The following is a 21720-nucleotide window of genomic DNA, read 5'->3' as shown; positions in this document are numbered from 1 at the left end:
AGCCTCCACATTGACTCTGTACCGGTACCCCCTGTATATAGTCTCCACATTGACTCTGTACCGGTACCCCCTGTATATAGCCTCCACATTGACTCTGTACCGTAACACCCTGTATATAGCCTCCACATTGACTCTGTACCGTAACACCCTGTATATAGCCGCCACATTGTTATCTTACTGCTGCTCTTTAATTATTTGTTACATTTACTGCGTCATGTCAGTGTTGGAACAAGATAATACACAAAAAAACATTTTCAGAATCATAATGTTTTTTATTATAAAAGTCAATTTCTACATATTGTTTCAGGACACATTTTTCCATTAAAAAAAAATGTAAAAACAAAAAATAAAGTGTATATTTTAAAAGAGTCTGTAGCGTCACACAGCTCTGTTACAACACGTGATAATATTGTAGAGCCTGAACACCACTAGGACCACACACAACCCTGGGAACAACGACAACCTTCTACAAACAGCAACACCGAATGAAGACACCCACAACATTCAGCTCCCAACAGAGGTCTGCTATTGGACATGTTGGCCCACAGCAACTGTTTCCAGGGTTACGGATGTTTGCGATGACGACTATTCAGTTACACGGTGATATTATGAGTCCCCTGTAGGTCGTGTCTGGTCCAGTCCGGCTCTAACTAACCCCTTGACCTCTGGTCAGCCCTCAACCCTGCAGGGTCACTGACAGGCACACATAACTTTCAGCCAATCAGATTCCTCCTCTGGCCCGTTAGGATTCCGGTGGAACTGGGGTTCGTTCGTTTTAGCCGCGACCCTGAGAGGGCGGAGTTTCCACTTTAGGACCAATGGAACGGTCTCAAAATGCGCAAACTCCGCCCTCTCAGGCGAAGAGCTAAATCGAACGCACCAATCCAACAGGCACGAACGCTACGCTGACGCTTTACTCATCATCGTCGTCATCTTCGTCATCATCGTCCTCCAGGTCGTCGTCGTCATCGTCGTCGCCGCCGGCCATGGCGTGGGGAATCATACCGGACGAGCCACCGGGACCGGGTCGCATCGGCACCCGCTTAACGTTCGCACCGGAGCGGTAAGCAGCCATATCCTACACAGAGATGATGGGGTACAGCTGTCAAATTTATGAAAAATAAAAACACAAAAACACATACCATATTTACATAAGTATTCAGACTCAAAATTGAGTTCAGGTGCATCCTGTTTCCATCATACACCTGTCTATATAAGGACCCACAGTTGAAATGTCAGAGCAAAAACCAAGCCATGAGGACGAAGGAATTGTCCGTAGAGCTCCGAGACAGGATGGTGTCGAGGCACAGATCTGGGGAAGGGTGCCAAAAAATACAGTTGAAGCAAAAACATTTCTGCAGTATTAAAGGTCCCCAAGAACACAGTGGCCTCCATCATTCTTAAATGGAAGAAGTTTGGAACCACCAAGACTCTTCTTAGAGCTGACCGCTCGGCCAAACTGAGCAATCGGGGGAGAAGGGCCTTGGTCAGGGAGGTGACCAAGAACCCTAAGGTCACTCTGACAGAGCTCCAGAGTTCCTCTGTGGAGATGGGAGAACCTTCCCGAAGGACAACCATCTCTGCATCCACCAATCAAGCCTTTATGGTAGAGTGGCCACTCCTCAGTAAAAAGCACATGACAGCCTGCTTAGAGTTTGCCAAAAGGCACCTAAAGACTCTCAAACCATGAGAAACAAGATTCTCTGGTCTGATGAAACAAAGATTGAACTCTTTGGCCTGAATGCCAAGCGTCACGTCTGGAGGAAACCTGTCACCATCCCTACGGTGAAGCATGGTGGTGGCAGCATCATGCTGTGGGGATGTTATTCAGCGGCAGGTACTGGGAAACTAGTCAGGATCGAGGGAAAGATGAACAGAGCAAAGTACAGAGAGATCCTTGATAAAAACCTGCTCCAGAGCACTCAGGACCTCAGACTGGGGCGAAGGTTCACCTTCCAACAGGACATCGACCCTAAGCACACAGCCAAGACAACGCAGCAGTGGCTTTGGGACAAGTCTCTGAATGTCCTTGAGTGGCCCAGCCAGAGCCCAGATTTGAACCCGATCGAACATCTCTGGAGAGACCAGTAAATAGCTGTGCAGCGATGCTCCTCATCCAACCTGACAGAGCTTGAGAGGATCTGCAGAGAAGAATGGGAGAAACTCCCCAAATACAGGTGTGCCAAGCTTGTAGCGTCAGACCCAAGAAGATGTAATCACTGCCAAAGATGCTTCAACAAAGTACTGAGTAAAGGGTCTGAATACTTATGTCAATGTGACGTTTTCTCCCCAAAATATTTTTTTTATTTTTACATTTGCAAAAAATTATTATTTTTTGTTTTGTCAATTGTGTGTATCCACACAAAATGTGGAAAAAGGGGTCTGAACACTTCCTAAATTCCCTGTAGATCTGATTTTCTATGGTAAAAAGATACTAATGCATTTTTTAAAAGTGGTTCCTTGCATTGTGTAAAAATGGTGTTTCAGAGATTTTGGACAAACAAAAAATATGGCCTACTTGTCCAAAGGACAAGTGGGTAAATAAGCTAATGTGAAGCCGTGTTAAACAGTAGCAGCGTCCTGTACCTTGTCGTATTTCTCCCTCAGTCGGAGAGCCTTCTCTTCAAACGGCTGTTTCTGGGTTGGAGACTGTTGACCCCACATGATCCCCAACTTCTTAGCGCACTCTCCTATAGAACAGCCTGGAGACAATAATATATACATTATATACACTGCTCAAAAAAATAAAGGGAACACTTAAACAACACAATGTAACTCCAAGTCAATCACACTTCTGTGAAATCAAACTGTCCACTTAGGAAGCAACACTGATTGACAATAAATTTCACATGCTGTTGTGCAAATGGAATAGACAAAAGGTGGAAATTATAGGCAATTAGCAAGACACCCCCAATAAAGGAGTGGTTCTGCAGGTGGTGACCACAGACCACTTCTCAGTTCCTATGCTTCCTGGCTGATGTTTTGGTCACTTTTGAATGCTGGCGGTGCTCTCACTCTAGTGGTAGCATGAGACGGAGTCTACAACCCACACAAGTGGCTCAGGTAGTGCAGTTCATCCAGGATGGCACATCAATGCGAGCTGTGGCAAAAAGGTTTGCTGTGTCTGTCAGCGTAGTGTCCAGAGCATGGAGGCCCTACCAGGAGACAGGCCAGTACATCAGGAGACGTGGAGGAGGCCATAGGAGGGCAACAACCCAGCAGCAGGACCGCTACCTCCGCCTTTGTGCAAGGAGGAGCACTGCCAGAGCCTTGCAAAATGACCTCCAGCAGGCCACAAATGTGCAGTATATATATATCCAATTTGTAAGTCGCTCTGGATAAGAGCGTCTGCTAAATGACTTAAATGTAAATATATATATATATATTAATAATGTATATATTAATGTCTCCAGGCTGTTCTATAGGAGGTAGTAGTAGTAGTAATAGCAGTATATATATATATATATATAATGTATATATTATTGTCTCCAGGCTGTTCTATAGGAGGTAGTAGTAGTAATAGCAGTATTAGTAGTATATATATATAATGTATATATTATTGTCTCCAGGCTGTTCTATAGGAGGTAGTAGTAGTAATAGCAGTATTAGTAGTATATATATATAATGTATATATTATTGTCTCCAGGTTGTTCTATAGGAGGTAGTAGTAGTAATAGCAGTATTAGTATATATATATATATATATATATTAATAATGTATATATTATTGTCTCCAGAAAGTTCTATAGGAGGTAGTAGTAGTAATAGCAGTATTAGTAGTATATATATTAATAATGTATATATTATTATCTCCAGGTTGTTCTATAGGAGGTAGTAGTAGTAGTAATAGCAGTATATATATATATATATATATATATATATATATATATAATGTATATATTATTATCTCCAGGTTGTTCTATAGGAGGTAGTAGTAGTAATAGCAGTATTAGTAGTATATATATATAATGTATATATTATTGTCTCCAGGCTGTTCTATAGGAGGTAGTATTATATACAGTTGAAGTCAGAAGTTTACATACACCCCAGCCAAATACATTTAACCTCAGCTTTTCACAATTCCTGACATTTAATTCTAGTAAAATTACCTGTTTTAGGTCAGTTAGGATCACCACTTTATTTTGAGAATGTGAAATGTCAGAATATTAGTAGAGAGAATTATTTATTTCAGCTTTTATTTCTTTCATCACATTCCCAGTGGTTGAGAAGTTTACATACACTCAATTAGTATTTGGTAGCATTGCCTTTAAATTGTTTAACTTGGGTCAAACATTTTGGGTAGCCTTCCACAAGCTTCCCACGATAAGTTGGGTGAATTTTGGCCCATTCCTCCTGACAGAGTGTAACTGAGTCAGGTTTGTAGGCCTCCTTGCTCACACACATTTTTTCAGTTCTGCCCACTAATTTTCTACAGGATTGAGGTCAGGGCTTTGTGATGGCCACTCCAATACCTTGACTTTGTTGTCCTTAAGCTATTAAGCTATTTGGCCACAACTTTGGAAGTATGCTTGGGGTCATTGTCCATTTGGAAGACCCATTTGTGACCAAGCTTTAACTTCCTGACTGATGTCTTGCTTCAATATATCCACATAATTTTCCTTCCTCATGATGCCATCTATTTTGTGAAGTGCACCAGTCCCTCCTGCAGCAAAGCAACCCCACAACATGATGCTGCCACCCCCGTGCTTCACGGTTGGGATGGTGTTCTTCGGCTTGCAAGCCTCCCCCTTTTTCCTCCAAACATAACGATGGTCATTATGGCCAAACAGTTATATTTTTGTTTCATCAGACCAGAGGACATTTCTCCAAAAACTACGAAATTTGTCCCCATGTGCAGTTGCAAACCGTAGTCTGGCTTTTTTAATGGTGGTTTTGGAGCAGTGGCTTCTTCCTTGCTGAGCGGCCTTTCAGGTTATGTTGATATAGGACTCGTTTTACTGTGGATATAGATAGTTTGAAGGTAGGCCTTGAAATACATCCACAGGTACACCTCCAATTGACTAAAACAATGTAAATTAGCCTATCAGAAGCTTCTAAAGCCATGACATCATTTTCTGGAATTTTCCAAGCTGTTTAAAGGCATAGTCAACTTAGTGTATGTAAACTAATGACCCACTGGAATTGTGATACAGTGAAATAATCTGTCTGTAAACAATTGTTGGAAAAAGTACTTGTGTCATGCACAAAGTAGATGTCCTAACGGACTTGCCAAAACTATAGTTTGTTAATAAGAAATTTGTAGAGTGGTTGAAAAACAAGTTTTAATGACTCCAACCTAAGTGTATGTAAACTTCAAACTTCAACTGTATATATACTGTACATGAACACAGATTTAGTATTCTGTTTATGAATGTACAATGTTCAGTATATTTCCATGGTTAGTTTCAGCAAATACAGTGTTAGACATGTTACTACCAAGTCAGTACATAATTCAACTGTACATTATTATACCTGTATATACATTACTACTACTGGGCTATAGTCACTACTACTACTACTACTACTGTCACTACAACTACTACTGGGCTATAGTCACTACTACTACTACTGTCACTACTACTACTACTGGGCTATAGTCACTACTACTACTACTGTCACTACTACTACTACTACTACTACTACTACTGGGCTATAGTCACTACTACTACTACTACTACTACTACTACTGGGCTATAGTCACTACTACTACTACTAAAACTACTACTACCACTACTACTACTACTGGGCTATAGTCACTACTACTACTACTGCTACTACTGCTACTACTACTACTACTGGGCTATAGTCACTACTACTACTACTACTACTACTACTACTACTACTACTACTACTACTACTACTACTACTACTACTACTACTACTACTGGGCTATAGTCACTACTACTACTACTGGGCTATAGTCACTACTACTACTACTACTACTACTACTACTACTACTACTACTACTACTGGGCTATAGTCACTACTACTACTACTACTACTGTTACTACTACTACTACTGGGCCATAGTCACTACTACTACTGCTACTACTGCTACTACTACTACTACTGGGCTATAGTCACTACTACTACTACTACTGGGCTATAGTCACTACTACTACTACTGGGCTATAGTCACTACTACTACTACTACTACTACTACTGGGCTATAGTCACTACTACTACTACTACTACTGTCACCACTACTACTACTACTACTACTGGGCTATAGTCACTACTACTACTACTACTACTGTCACTACTACTACTACTACTACTACTACTACTACTACTACTACTACTACTACTACTGTTACTACTACTACTACTACTACTACTGGGCTATAGTCACTACTACTACTACTACTACTACTGTTACTACTACTACTACTACTACTACTGGGCTATAGTCACTACTACTACTACTACTACTACTACTACTGGGCTATAGTCACTACTACTACTACTACTACTACTACTACTACTACTACTACTACTACTACTACTACTACTACTACTACTGGGCTATAGTCACTACTACTACTACTGTTACTACTACTACTACTGGGCTATAGTCACTACTACTACTACTACTACTACTGGGCTATAGTCACTACTACTACTACTACTACTAATACTACTGGGCTATAGTCACTACTACTACTACTGGGCTATAGTCACTACTACTACTACTACTACTGGGCTATAGTCACTACTACTACTACTACTACTACTACTACTACTACTACTGGGCTATAGTCACTACTACTGTCACTACTACTACTACTACTACTACTACTACTGGGCTATAGTCACTACCACTACTACTACTACTGGGCTATAGTCACTACTACTACTACTACTGGGCTATAGTCACTACTACTACTACTGTCACTACTGTCACTACTACTACTACTACTGTCACTAATACTACTGGGCTATAGTCACTACTACTACTACTGTCACTACTACTACTACTACTACTACTACTGTCACTACTACTACTACTACTATTGTCACTACTACTACTACTACTACTACTGTCACTACTACTACTACTGCCACTACTACTACTACTACTACTACCACTACTGTTACTAATGTCACTACTACTACTACTACTGTCACTACTACTACTACTGCTGTCACGAATACTACTACTGTCACTACTACTGTCACTACTACTAATACTACTACTACTGTCACTAATTCTACTACTACTGTCACTACTACTACTACTGCTGCTACTACTGTCACTACTACTACTGTCACTACTACTGCTACTACTGTCACGAATACTACTGTCACTACTACTACTACTGCTACTAATACTACTACTACTGTCACTACTACTACTACTGCTACTACTGTCACTAATACTACTACTGCTGCCACCAATACTACTACTACTACTACTGTCACTACTACTACTACTGTCACTACTACTGCTACTACTGTCACTACTACTACTACTAATAGTACTACTACTACTACTGTCACTACTACTACTGGGCTATAGTCACTACTACTACTACTACTACTACTGGGCTATAGTCACTACTACTACTACTGGGCTATAGTCACTACTACTACTACTACTACTACTGGGCTATAGTCACTACTACTACTACTACTACTACTGTTACTACTACTACTACTACTACTGGGCTATAGTCACTACTACTACTACTACTACTACTGGGCTATAGTCACTACTACTACTACTACTACTGGGCTATAGTCACTACTACTACTACTGGGCTATAGTAACTACTACTACTACTACTACTAAACTACTACTGGGCTATAGTCACTACTACTACTACTACTGGGCTATAGTCACTACTACTACTACTACTACTACTACTACTACTACTACTACTGGGCTATAGTCACTACTACTACTACTACTACTGGGCTATAGTCACTACTACTACTACTACTACTACTGGGCTATAGTCACTACTACTACTACTACTGCTACTACTGTCACTACTACTACTACTACTGTCACTAATACTACTGGGCTATAGTCACTACTACTACTACTGTCACTACTACTACTACTACTGTCACTACTACTACTACTACTACTACTGTCACTACTACTACTACTGCTACTACTGTCACTACTACTACTACTACTGTTACTAATGTCACTACTACTACTGTCACTACTACTACTACTGCTGTCACGAATACTACTACTGTCACTACTACTGTCACTGCTACTACTGTCACTACTACTACTACTACTACTACTACTGTCACTACTACTACTACTACTGTCACTACTACTACTACTGTCACTACTACTACTGTCACTACTACTGCTACTACTGTCACGAATACTACTGTCACTACTACTAATACTACTACTACTGTCACTACTACTACTACTGCTACTACTGTCACTAATACTACTACTGCTGCCACCAATACTACTACTACTACTACTGTCACTACTACTACTACTGTCACTACTACTGCTACTACTGTCACTAATACTACTACTACTAATAGTACTACTACTGTCACTACTACTACTGGGCTATAGTCACCACTACTACTACTACTACTACTGGGCTATAGTTACCACTACTACTACTACTGTTACTACTACTACTACTGTCACTACTACTACTACTGTCACCACTACTACTACTGTCACTACTACTACTGTCATTAGTGACCCTGGTAGTAATACTACCATCATTAGTGACCCTGGTAGTAATACTACCATCATTAGTGACCCTGGTAGTAATACTACCATCATTAGTGACCCTGGTAGTAATACTACCATCATTAGTGACCCTGGTAGTAATACTACCATCATTAGTGACCCTGGTAGTAATACTACCATCATTAGTGACCCTGGTAGTAATACTACCATCATTAGTGACCCTGGTAGTAATACTACCATCATTAGTGACCCTGGTAGTAATACTACCATCATTAGTGACCCTGGGAACTCCTGGTAGTAATACTACCATCATTGGTGACCCTGGTAGTAATACTACCATCATTAGTGACCCTGGGAACTCCTGGTAGTAATACTACCATCATTAGTGACCCTGGGAACTCCTGGTAGTAATACTACCGTCATTAGTGACCCTGGTAGTAATACTACCATCATTAGTGACCCTGGTAGTAATACTACCATCATTAGTGACCCTGGTAGTAATACTACCATCATTAGTGACCCTGGTAGTAATACTACCATCATTAGTGACCCTGGTAGTAATACTACCATCATTAGTGACCCTGGTAGTAATACTACCATCATTAGTGACCCTGGTAGTAATACTACCATCATTAGTGACCCTGGTAGTAATACTACCATCATTAGTGACCCTGGTAGTAATACTACCATCATTAGTGACCCTGGTAGTAATACTACCATCATTAGTGACCCTGGTAGTAATACTACCATCATTAGTGACCCTGGGAACTCCTGGTAGTAATACTACCATCATTGGTGACCCTGGTAGTAATACTACCATCATTAGTGACCCTGGGAACTCCTGGTAGTAATACTACCATCATTAGTGACCCTGGGAACTCCTGGTAGTAATACTATCGTCATTAGTGACCCTGGGAACTCCTGGTAGTAATACTACCATCATTAGTGACCCTGGTAGTAATACTACCATCATTAGTGACCCTGGGAACTCCTGGTAGTAATACTACCATCATTAGTGACCCTGGGAACTCCCGGTGGTAATACTACCATCATTAGTGACCCCGGTAGTAATACTACCATCATTAGTGACCCTGGGAGCTCCTGGTAGTAATACTACCATCATTAGTGACCCTGGTAGTAATACGATCATCATTAGTGACCCTGGGAACTCCTGGTAGTAATACTACCATCATTAGCGACCCTGGGAACTCCTGGTAGTAATACTACCATCATTAGCGACCCTGGGAACTCCTGGTAGTAATACTACCATCATTAGTTACCCTGGGAACTCCTGGTAGTAATACTACCATCATTAGTGACCCTGGGAGCTCCTGGTAGTAATACTATCGTCATTAGTGACCCTGGGAACTCCTGGTAGTAATACTACCATCATTAGTGACCCTGGGAACTCCCGGTGGTAATACTACCATCATTAGTGACCCCGGTAGTAATACTACCATCATTAGTGACCCTGGGAACTCCTGGTAGTAATACTACCATCATTAGTGACCCTGGGAGCTCCTGGTAGTAATACTACCATCATTAGTGACCCTGGTAGTAATACTACCATCATTAGTGACCCTGGGAACTCCTGGTAGTAATACGATCATCATTAGTGACCCTGGGAACTCCTGGTAGTAATACTACCATCATTAGCGACCCTGGGAACTCCTGGTAGTAATACTACCATCATTAGCGACCCTGGGAACTCCTGGTAGTAATACTACCATCATTAGTTACCCTGGGAACTCCTGGTAGTAATACTACCATCATTAGTGACCCTGGGAGCTCCTGGTAGTAATACTACCATCATTATTTACCCTGGGAACTCCTGGTAGTAATACTACCATCATTAGTGACCCTGGTAGTAATACTACCATCATTAGTGACCCCGGTAGTAATACTACCATCATTAGTGACCCTGGGAACTCCTGGTAGTAATACTACCATCATTGGTGACCCTGGTAGTAATACTACCATCATTAGTGACCCTGGGAACTCCTGGTAGTAATACTACCATCATTAGTGACCCTGGGAACTCCTGGTAGTAATACTATCGTCATTAGTGACCCTGGGAACTCCTGGTAGTAATACTACCATCATTAGTGACCCTGGTAGTAATACTACCATCATTAGTGACCCTGGGAACTCCTGGTAGTAATACTACCATCATTAGTGACCCTGGGAACTCCCGGTGGTAATACTACCATCATTAGTGACCCCGGTAGTAATACTACCATCATTAGTGACCCTGGGAGCTCCTGGTAGTAATACTACCATCATTAGTGACCCTGGTAGTAATACGATCATCATTAGTGACCCTGGGAACTCCTGGTAGTAATACTACCATCATTAGTGACCCTGGGAGCTCCTGGTAATATTACTACCATCATTAGTGACCCTGGTAGTAATACTACCATCATTAGTGACCCTGGTAGTAATACTACCATCATTAGTGACCCTGGTAGTAATACTACCATCATTAGTGACCCTGGTAGTAATACTACCATCATTAGTGACCCCGGTAGTAATACTACCATCATTAGTGACCCTGGTAGTAATACTACCATCATTAGTGACCCTGGTAGTAATACTACCATCATTAGTGACCCTGGTAGTAATACTACCATCATTAGTGACCCCGGTAGTAATACTACCATCATTAGTGACCCTGGTAGTAATACTACCATCATTAGTGACCCTGGTAGTAATACTACCATCATTAGTGACCCTGGTAGTAATACTACCATCATTAGTGACCCTGGTAGTAATACTACCATCATTAGTGACCCTGGTAGTAATACTACCATCATTAGTGACCCTGGTAGTAATACTACCATCATTAGTGACCCTGGTAGTAATACTACCATCATTAGTGACCCTGGTAGTAATACTACCATCATTAGTGACCCTGGTAGTAATACTACCATCATTAGTGACCCTGGTAGTAATACTACCATCATTAGTGACCCTGGTAGTAATACTACCATCATTGGTGACCCTGGTAGTAATACTACCATCATTAGTGACCCTGGGAACTCCTGGTAGTAATACTACCATCATTGGTGACCCTGGTAGTAATACTACCATCATTAGTGACCCTGGGAACTCCTGGTAGTAATACTACCATCATTAGTGACCCTGGGAACTCCTGGTAGTAATACTATCGTCATTAGTGACCCTGGGAACTCCTGGTAGTAATACTACCATCATTAGTGACCCTGGTAGTAATACTACCATCATTAGTGACCCTGGGAACTCCTGGTAGTAATACTACCATCATTAGTGACCCTGGGAACTCCCGGTGGTAATACTACCATCATTAGTGACCCCGGTAGTAATACTACCATCATTAGTGACCCTGGGAGCTCCTGGTAGTAATACTACCATCATTAGTGACCCTGGTAGTAATACGATCATCATTAGTGACCCTGGGAACTCCTGGTAGTAATACTACCATCATTAGCGACCCTGGGAACTCCTGGTAGTAATACTACCATCATTAGCGACCCTGGGAACTCCTGGTAGTAATACTACCATCATTAGTTACCCTGGGAACTCCTGGTAGTAATACTACCATCATTAGTGACCCTGGGAGCTCCTGGTAGTAATACTATCGTCATTAGTGACCCTGGGAACTCCTGGTAGTAATACTACCATCATTAGTGACCCTGGGAACTCCCGGTGGTAATACTACCATCATTAGTGACCCCGGTAGTAATACTACCATCATTAGTGACCCTGGGAACTCCTGGTAGTAATACTACCATCATTAGTGACCCTGGGAGCTCCTGGTAGTAATACTACCATCATTAGTGACCCTGGTAGTAATACTACCATCATTAGTGACCCTGGGAACTCCTGGTAGTAATACGATCATCATTAGTGACCCTGGGAACTCCTGGTAGTAATACTACCATCATTAGCGACCCTGGGAACTCCTGGTAGTAATACTACCATCATTAGCGACCCTGGGAACTCCTGGTAGTAATACTACCATCATTAGTTACCCTGGGAACTCCTGGTAGTAATACTACCATCATTAGTGACCCTGGGAGCTCCTGGTAGTAATACTACCATCATTATTTACCCTGGGAACTCCTGGTAGTAATACTACCATCATTAGTGACCCTGGTAGTAATACTACCATCATTAGTGACCCCGGTAGTAATACTACCATCATTAGTGACCCTGGGAACTCCTGGTAGTAATACTACCATCATTGGTGACCCTGGTAGTAATACTACCATCATTAGTGACCCTGGGAACTCCTGGTAGTAATACTACCATCATTAGTGACCCTGGGAACTCCTGGTAGTAATACTATCGTCATTAGTGACCCTGGGAACTCCTGGTAGTAATACTACCATCATTAGTGACCCTGGTAGTAATACTACCATCATTAGTGACCCTGGGAACTCCTGGTAGTAATACTACCATCATTAGTGACCCTGGGAACTCCCGGTGGTAATACTACCATCATTAGTGACCCCGGTAGTAATACTACCATCATTAGTGACCCTGGGAGCTCCTGGTAGTAATACTACCATCATTAGTGACCCTGGTAGTAATACGATCATCATTAGTGACCCTGGGAACTCCTGGTAGTAATACTACCATCATTAGTGACCCTGGGAGCTCCTGGTAATATTACTACCATCATTAGTGACCCTGGTAGTAATACTACCATCATTAGTGACCCTGGTAGTAATACTACCATCATTAGTGACCCTGGTAGTAATACTACCATCATTAGTGACCCTGGTAGTAATACTACCATCATTAGTGACCCCGGTAGTAATACTACCATCATTAGTGACCCTGGTAGTAATACTACCATCATTAGTGACCCTGGTAGTAATACTACCATCATTAGTGACCCTGGTAGTAATACTACCATCATTAGTGACCCCGGTAGTAATACTACCATCATTAGTGACCCTGGTAGTAATACTACCATCATTAGTGACCCTGGTAGTAATACTACCATCATTAGTGACCCTGGTAGTAATACTACCATCATTAGTGACCCTGGTAGTAATACTACCATCATTAGTGACCCTGGTAGTAATACTACCATCATTAGTGACCCTGGTAGTAATACTACCATCATTAGTGACCCTGGTAGTAATACTACCATCATTAGTGACCCTGGTAGTAATACTACCATCATTAGTGACCCTGGTAGTAATACTACCATCATTAGTGACCCTGGTAGTAATACTACCATCATTAGTGACCCTGGTAGTAATACTACCATCATTGGTGACCCTGGTAGTAATACTACCATCATTAGTGACCCTGGGAACTCCTGGTAGTAATACTACCATCATTAGTGACCCTGGGAACTCCTGGTAGTAATACTACCGTCATTAGTGACCCTGGTAGTAATACTACCATCATTAGTGACCCTGGTAGTAATACTACCATCATTAGTGACCCTGGTAGTAATACTACCATCATTAGTGACCCTGGTAGTAATACTACCATCATTAGTGACCCTGGTAGTAATACTACCATCATTAGTGACCCTGGTAGTAATACTACCATCATTAGTGACCCTGGGAACTCCTGGTAGTAATACTACCATCATTAGTGACCCTGGGAACTCCTGGTAGTAATACTACCATCATTGGTGACCCTGGTAGTAATACTACCATCATTAGTGACCCTGGTAGTAATACTACCATCATTAGTGACCCTGGGAACTCCTGGTAGTAATACTACCATCATTAGTGACCCTGGGAACTCCTGGTAGTAATACTACCATCATTAGTGACCCTGGTAGTAATACTACCATCATTGGTGACCCTGGTAGTAATACTACCATCATTAGTGACCCTGGTAGTAATACTACCATCATTAGTGACCCTGGTAGTAATACTACCATCATTAGTGACCCTGGTAGTAATACTACCATCATTAGTGACCCTGGTAGTAATACTACCATCATTAGTGACCCTGGGAGCTCCTGGTAGTAATACTACCATCATTAGTGACCCTGGGAACTCCTGGTAGTAATACTACCATCATTAGTGTACCTGGGAACTCCTGGTAGTAATACTATCATCATTAGTGACCCTGGTAGTAATACTACCATCATTAGTGTACCTGGGAACTCCTGTTTGACCGTCGGACGGAACTCTGCTGAGAACACAAAAAAGGCAGACCTGAGGGACGGAGGAAGAGGAAGGAGAGTTAGAGGGAAGCAGGTCATATGTTATGGAGGAAGGAGAGTTAGAGGGAAGCAGGTCATATGTTATGGAGGAAGGAGAGTTAGAGGGAAGCAGGTCATATGTTATGGAGGAAGGAGAGTTAGAGGGAAGCAGGTCATATGTGATGGAGGAAGGAGAGTTAGAGGGAAACAGGTCATATGTTATGGAGGAAGGAGAGTTAGAGGGAAGCAGGTCATATGTTATGGAGGGAGGAGGGTTAGAGAGAAGCAGGTCATATGTTATGGAGGGAGGAGGGTTAGAGGGAAGCAGGTCATATGTTATGGAGGAAGGAGAGTTAGAGGGAAGCAGGTCATATGTTATGGAGGAAGGAGAGTTAGAGGGAAGCAGGTCATATGTTATGGAGGAAGGAGAGTTAGAGGGAAGCAGGTCATATGTTATGGAGGAAGGAGAGTTAGAGGGAAGCAGGTCATATGTTATGGAGGGAGGAGGGTTAGAGAGAAGCAGGTCATATGTTATGGAGGGAGGAGAGTTAGAGGGAAGCAGGTCATATGTTATGGAGGAAGGAGAGTTAGAGGGAAACAGGTCATATGTTATGGAGGAAGGAGAGTTAGAGGGAAGCAGGTCATATGTTATGGAGGGAGGCGAGTTAGAGGGAAGCAGGTCATATGTTATGGAGGAAGGAGAGTTAGAGGGAAGCAGGTCATATGTTATGGAGGGAGGAGGGTTAGAGCGAAGCAGGTCATATGTTATGGAGGGAGGGTTAGAGGGAAGCAGGTCATATGTGATGTAGGGAGGGTTAGAGTGAAGCAGGTCATATGTGATGTAGGGAGGGTTAGAGTGAAGCAGGTCATATGTTATGGAGGGAGGAGGGTTAGAGTGAAGCAGGTCATATGTGATGGAGGGAGGGTTAGAGGGAAGCAGGTCATATGTGATGTAGGGAGGGTTAGAGTGAAGCAGGTCATATGTTATGGAGGGAGAGAGTTGGAGGGAAACAGGTCATATGTTATGGAGGAAGGAGTTAGAGGGAAGCAGGTCATATGTTATGGAGGGAGGAGGGTTAGAGGGAAGCAGGTCATATGTTATGGAGGGAGGAGAGTTAGAGGGAAGCAGGTCATATGTTATGGAGGGAGGAGAGTTAGAGGGAAGCAGGTCATATGTTATGGAGGGAGGAGAGTTAGAGGGAAGCAGGTCATATGTTATGGAGGGAGGAGAGTTAGAGGGAAGCAGGTCATATGTTATGGAGGGAGGAGAGTTAGAGGGAAGCAGGTCATATGTTATGGAGGGGGGAGGGTTAGAGGGAAGCAGGTCATATGTTATGGAGGGAGGAGGGTTATAGTGAAGCAGGTCACATGTGATGGAGGGAGGGTTAGAGGGAAGCAGGTCATATGTTATGGAGGGAGGAGGGTTAGAGGGAAGCAGGTCATATGTTAGGGACGGAGGAGAGTTAGAGGGAAACAGGTCATATGTGATGGAGGAAGGAGAGTTAGAGGGAAACAGGTCATATGTTATGGAGGGAGGAGGGTTAGAGGGAAGCAGGTCATATGTGATGGAGGGAGGAGGGTTAGAGGGAAGCAGGTTATATGTGATGGAGGGTTAGAGGGAAGCAGGTTATATGTGACGGAGGGAGAGTTAGAGGGAAGCAGGTTATATGTGATGGAGGGAGGGTTAGAGGGAAACAGGTCATATGTTATGGAGGGAGAGAGTTGGAGGGAAACAGGTAATTTGGTATGGAGGGAGGAGGGTTAGAGGGAAGCAGGTCATATGTTATGGACAGAGGAGAGTTAGAGGGAAGCAGGTCATATGTTATGGAGGGAGGAGAGTTAGAGGGAAGCAGGTCATATGTTATGGAGGAAGGAGGGTTAGAGGGAAGCAGTTCATATGTTATGGAGGGAGAGAGTTGGAGGGAAACAGGTCATATGTTATGGAGGGAGGAGGGTTAGAGGGAAGCAGGTCATATGTGATGGACGGAGGAGAGTTAGAGGGAAGCAGATGATATGTAATGATGGAGGAAGACCAGAGGGAAGCAGGTAATATGTGATGGAGTGAGGGAGGAGAGTTAGAGGGAAGCAGGTCATATGTGATGGAGGGAGGGTTAGAGGGAAGCAGGTCATATGTGATGGAGGGAGGGTTAGAGGGAAGCAGGTCATATGTGATGGAGGGAGGGTTAGAGGGAAGCAGGTCATATGTGATGGAGGGAGGGTTAGATGGAAGCAGGTCATATGTGATGGAGGGAGAGAGTTGGAGGGAAACAGGTCATTTGTTATGGAGGGAGGAGGGTTAGAGGGAAGCAGTTCATATGTTATGGAGGGAGGAGAGTTAGAGGGAAACAGGTCATATGTTATGGAGGGAGGAGGGTTAGAGGGAAGCAGGTCATATGTTATGGACAGAGGAGAGTTAGAGGGAAACAGGTAATTTGTTATGGAGGGAGGAGAGTTAGAGGGAAACAGGTAATATGTTATGGAGGGAGGAGGGTTAGAGGGAAACAGGTCATATGTTATGGAGGGAGGAGGGTTAGAGGGAAGCAGGTCATATGTTATGGACGGAGGAGGGTTAGAGGGAAGCAGATGATATGTAATGATGGAGGAAGACCAGAGGGAAGCAGGTCATATGTGATGGATGGAGGAGGGCTAGAGTGAAGCAGGTAATATGTGATGGAGGGAGGAGTTAGAGGGAAGCAGGTCATATGTGATGGACGGAGGAGGGTTAGAGGGAAGCAGATGATATGTAATGATGGAGGAAGACCAGAGGGAAGCAGGTCATATGTGATGGATGGAGGAGGGCTAGAGTGAAGCAGGTAATATGTGATGGAGGGAGGGTTAGAGGGAAGCAGGTCATATGTGATGGAGGGAGGGTTAGAGGGAAGCAGGTCATATGTGATGGAGGGAGGATTAGAGGGAAGCAGGTTATATGTGACGGATGGAGAGTTAGAGGGAAGCAGGTCATATGTGATGGAGGGAGGGTTAGATGGAAGCAGGTCATATGTGATGGAGGGTTAGAGTGAAGCAGGTTATATGTGATGGAGGGTAAGAGTGAAGCAGGTTATATGTGACGGAGGGAGAGTTAGAGGGAAGCAGGTTATATGTGATGGAGGGAGGGTTAGAGTGAAGCAGGTTATATGTGATGGAGGGTTAGAGTGAAGCAGGTCATATGTGATGGATATACAGTAGTAGTGTGTGACTCACGGGGGTCGTTTTGGAGCGTTGGGGTCCTTCTTCTTCCTACCACTCTTGGCCATCCCCTTGGGGGGCACGTACACCCTCATGTCCCTCTCATAACGCACCTTGTCGTTCTTCGCCATGTCCTCAAAACGACGCTTGTCATTCGCAGTGGAAGCCTACACACAAACTCAGTTATAACTTCTTTATTACACACACACACCGTTATAACAGACACGGTGTTATAACACCCTGTGATGCGTGTATTAAGATCCTCAGATCCATCAGATGGATCTGAGGATCCTCAGATCCATCAGATCCTCCTCTCCACCCTCTCCGAGTTGGGCATCTCCGGCGCGGCCCACGCTTGGATTGCGTCCTACCTGACAGGTCGCTCCTACCAGGTGGCGTGGCGAGAATCTGTCTCCTCACCACGCGCTCTCACCACTGGTGTCCCCCAGGGCTCTGTTCTAGGCTCTCTCCTATTCTCGCTATACACCAAGTCACTTGGCTCTGTCATAACCTCACATGGTCTCTCCTATCATTGCTATGCAGACGACACACAATTAATCTTCTCCTTTCCCCCTTCTGATGACCAGGTGGCGAATCGCATCTCTGCATGTCTGGCAGACATATCAGTGTGGATGACGGATCACCACCTCAAGCTGAACCTCGGCAAGACGGAGCTGCTCTTCCTCCCGGGGAAGGACTGTCCGTTCCATGATCTCGCCATCACGGTTGACAACTCCATTGTGTCCTCCTCCCAGAGCGCTAAGAACCTTGGCGTGATCCTGGACAACACCCTGTCGTTCTCCACCAACATCAAGGCGGTGGCCCGTTCCTGTAGGTTCATGCTCTACAACATCCGCAGAGTACGACCCTGCCTCACACAGGAAGCGGCGCAGGTCCTAATCCAGGCACTTGTCATCTCCCGTCTGGATTACTGCAACTCGCTGCTGGCTGGGCTCCCTGCCTGTGCCATTAAACCCCTACAACTCATCCAGAACGCCGCAGCCCGTCTGGTGTTCAACCTTCCCAAGTTCTCTCACGTCACCCCGCTCCTCCGCTCTCTCCACTGGCTTCCAGTTGAAGCTCGCATCCGCTACAAGACCATGGTGCTTGCCTACGGAGCTGTGAGGGGAACGGCACCTCAGTACCTTCAGGCTCTGATCAGGCCCTACACCCAAACAAGGGCACTGCGTTCATCCACCTCTGGCCTGCTCGCCTCCCTACCACTGAGGAAGTACAGTTCCCGCTCAGCCCAGTCAAAACTGTTCGCTGCTCTGGCACCCCAATGGTGGAACAAACTCCCTCACGACGCCAGGACAGCGGAGTCAATCACCACCTTCCGGAGACACCTGAAACCCCACCTCTTCAAGGAATACCTAGGATAAAGCAATCCTTCTGCCCCCCCCCCCCCCCCCTTAAAAGATCTGATGCACTATTGTAAAGTGGTTGTTCCACTGGATATCATTAGGTGAATGCACCAATTTGTAAGTCGCTCTGGATAAGAGCGTCTGCTAAATGACTTAAATGTAAATGTAATGTACCCTCCATCTCTCCGAACACTGCTTGGAGAACTCTGCGAAGTTGACCGACTGGTCGGGTTGTTTAATCTTCTGTTCCTCCCGGCAGGTCTGGACGAAGAAGGCGTAGGCTGACGTCTTGCCCTTGGGTTTATTCACGTCCCCTTTCACCATGGTGACAAGACTGACTGATACACGGGGAGAAAATAGACATTTATTAACTACAATAATAACGTTTTTAATGCAAGAGCATCTAACTAAAGTGGCTAATCAGCTAGGCTCTACGTCAGATAAAATGTCGTAATAAAAGTGTAGACCAGTGTGCAGCTTAGACTGTATAGGGTTTGCAGTGAGGTTAGCCTAGTTAGCCGCCACCTAGCATGCTAGCTCGTTGAGAACAATGGGCCCACCATTTGCTTCCCGCCTAACGCGCTGCTAACTCATCCCATCCCCCAGCGCTAGCATTTATGCTAAAGATGCTAACGTTGCTAGCCTATGGCTAGTTAACGTTAGCTAGTGTGAAAAAATATGAGTAATCAAATTAGTAATCCTCAGGCAAGTTTATTTTTACTTTAACTACATGTAAAATGTAGATGTAGCTACGTAACGTTTCAGTGGATCGCTCTGTAGTTAGCTAACGTTAATGTACAGTAACGTTAACAGTTAACGGTACAGTAACTTAGCAGAAAAATACGAGAAAAACATGTAAGGGGGGAAACTAACGTTTTCTACAATTATTCAGGAACATTTTTCATTAAATGGCTTCATGTAGAAAAAAAGGATTTCACTACTACTAACGGGTAATCTTTTCCATGACTTACTTTAACCGGTCAGATAGCAATAATTCGTCTCGCGTTGTTGTTGTTGTTGTCGACGCTGTGTGCTTTGCTACGGAGGCCAGTTGATAGAGGTTCAAACTGGATGGAGCTCAGACCCGCCCCCAGGCCACGCCCCCGTTGGCTGATTACCGTCACTCGAATCCTGGGGGCGGGGACCCGAGTGTTGAGATGGGCGGAGACTCGTTCCTGATTGGCCAGGGAGCGTTCGATTCCGCCTCGATTTGGTCCCAAAAGAGCCAACGCCGACTACTGCATGCCGTGCGGCAGATTTTCGCCCTTGTTGAACGCGGTGGGTACGCGGTGGGTACGCGGTAGATGGACTAATATTGTTATTCTGATGTTTTTTTTGCGAGGGTCTGTGATAGTTTATTACTAGCTGATTGACAACAGTACTTACTTACTTCTCTTTTTTATTGTTTTGAATCCCTTCATCATATCTCCACCTTACTAACAAGACAAGAGCCTAGAGTTTGGAATCCTTTCTGGCTCACTTTGGCCAGAGGGGTGAAGCTGGTCTTAATGTCTATGGGGTGAAGTGGTAATTGACGTTGCCTCTGCTTTGGTTTCCTATATCGAACAAAAATATAAAAGCAACATAATTTAAAAAAAATGTAACCTTTATTTATCTAGGTAAGTCAGTTAATTAAGAACAAATTCTTATTTACAATGACAGCCTACAGCAGCCAAACCCAGACTACGCTGGGCCAATTGTGCACCGCCCTATGGGACTCCCAATCATGGCCAGTTGTGATACAGCCTGGATTCGAACCAGGGTGTCTGTAGTGACACCTCAAGCACTGAGATGCAGTGCCTTAGACCACTGCGACACTCATGAGCCCAAGTGCTGGGCTCTTGTTCCATGGGCTGAAATTAAAGATCCCAGAAATGTTCATAAAAAAACAAACGTATTTCTCTCAAAATGTGTTTTTATCCCTGTTAGTGACCATTTGTCCTTTGACAAGATAATCCATCCACCTGACAGGTGTGGCGTATCTAGAAGCTGATTAAACAGCATGATCATTGGGCTCCCGAGTGGCGCAATGGTCTAAGATACTGCATCTCAGTGCAAGAGGTGTCACTGCAGTATTTGGTTCAAATAAAATAAAGTCATTACACAGGTGCACCTTGTGCCTGAGGGTGGTGCTGTTACTAATGACTACCTGGAGGGCCTGAGAGTGGTGCTGTTACTAATGACTGCCTGTGAGTGGTGCTGTTACTAATGACTGCCTGGAGGGCCTGCGAGTGGTGCTGTTACTAATGACTGCCTGTGAGTGGTGCTGTTACTAATGACTACATGTATTTACCTGGAGGGCCTGAGGGTGGCGATGTTAGCCTGCTTCTC

At 43.9% G+C, this 21720-nt stretch overlaps 1 protein-coding gene across 1 annotated transcript; it reads right to left on the bottom strand.

The window, feature by feature from the left end:
* Positions 1-251: 251 nt before the first annotated feature.
* LOC129835628 (high mobility group protein B2-like) lies at positions 252-20469 on the bottom strand. Its single transcript, XM_055901338.1, has 6 exons — positions 20361-20469; positions 19564-19727; positions 18041-18192; positions 14794-14852; positions 2587-2702; positions 252-1078 (listed from the first exon to the last, which is right to left on the bottom strand). The coding sequence occupies exons 2-6, from the start codon at positions 19711-19713 to the stop codon at positions 914-916; spliced, it is 642 nt and encodes a 213-aa protein (XP_055757313.1). The 5' UTR covers positions 19714-19727; positions 20361-20469; the 3' UTR covers positions 252-913.
* Positions 20470-21720: the final 1251 nt, after the last annotated feature.

Source organism: Salvelinus fontinalis, chromosome 36, assembly GCF_029448725.1.
Source record: "Salvelinus fontinalis isolate EN_2023a chromosome 36, ASM2944872v1, whole genome shotgun sequence".
Classification (NCBI taxonomy): domain Eukaryota; kingdom Metazoa; phylum Chordata; class Actinopteri; order Salmoniformes; family Salmonidae; genus Salvelinus; species Salvelinus fontinalis.
The sequence above is the reverse complement of the archived record's forward strand: the minus strand, read 5'-3'. Positions and strand labels throughout refer to the sequence as shown.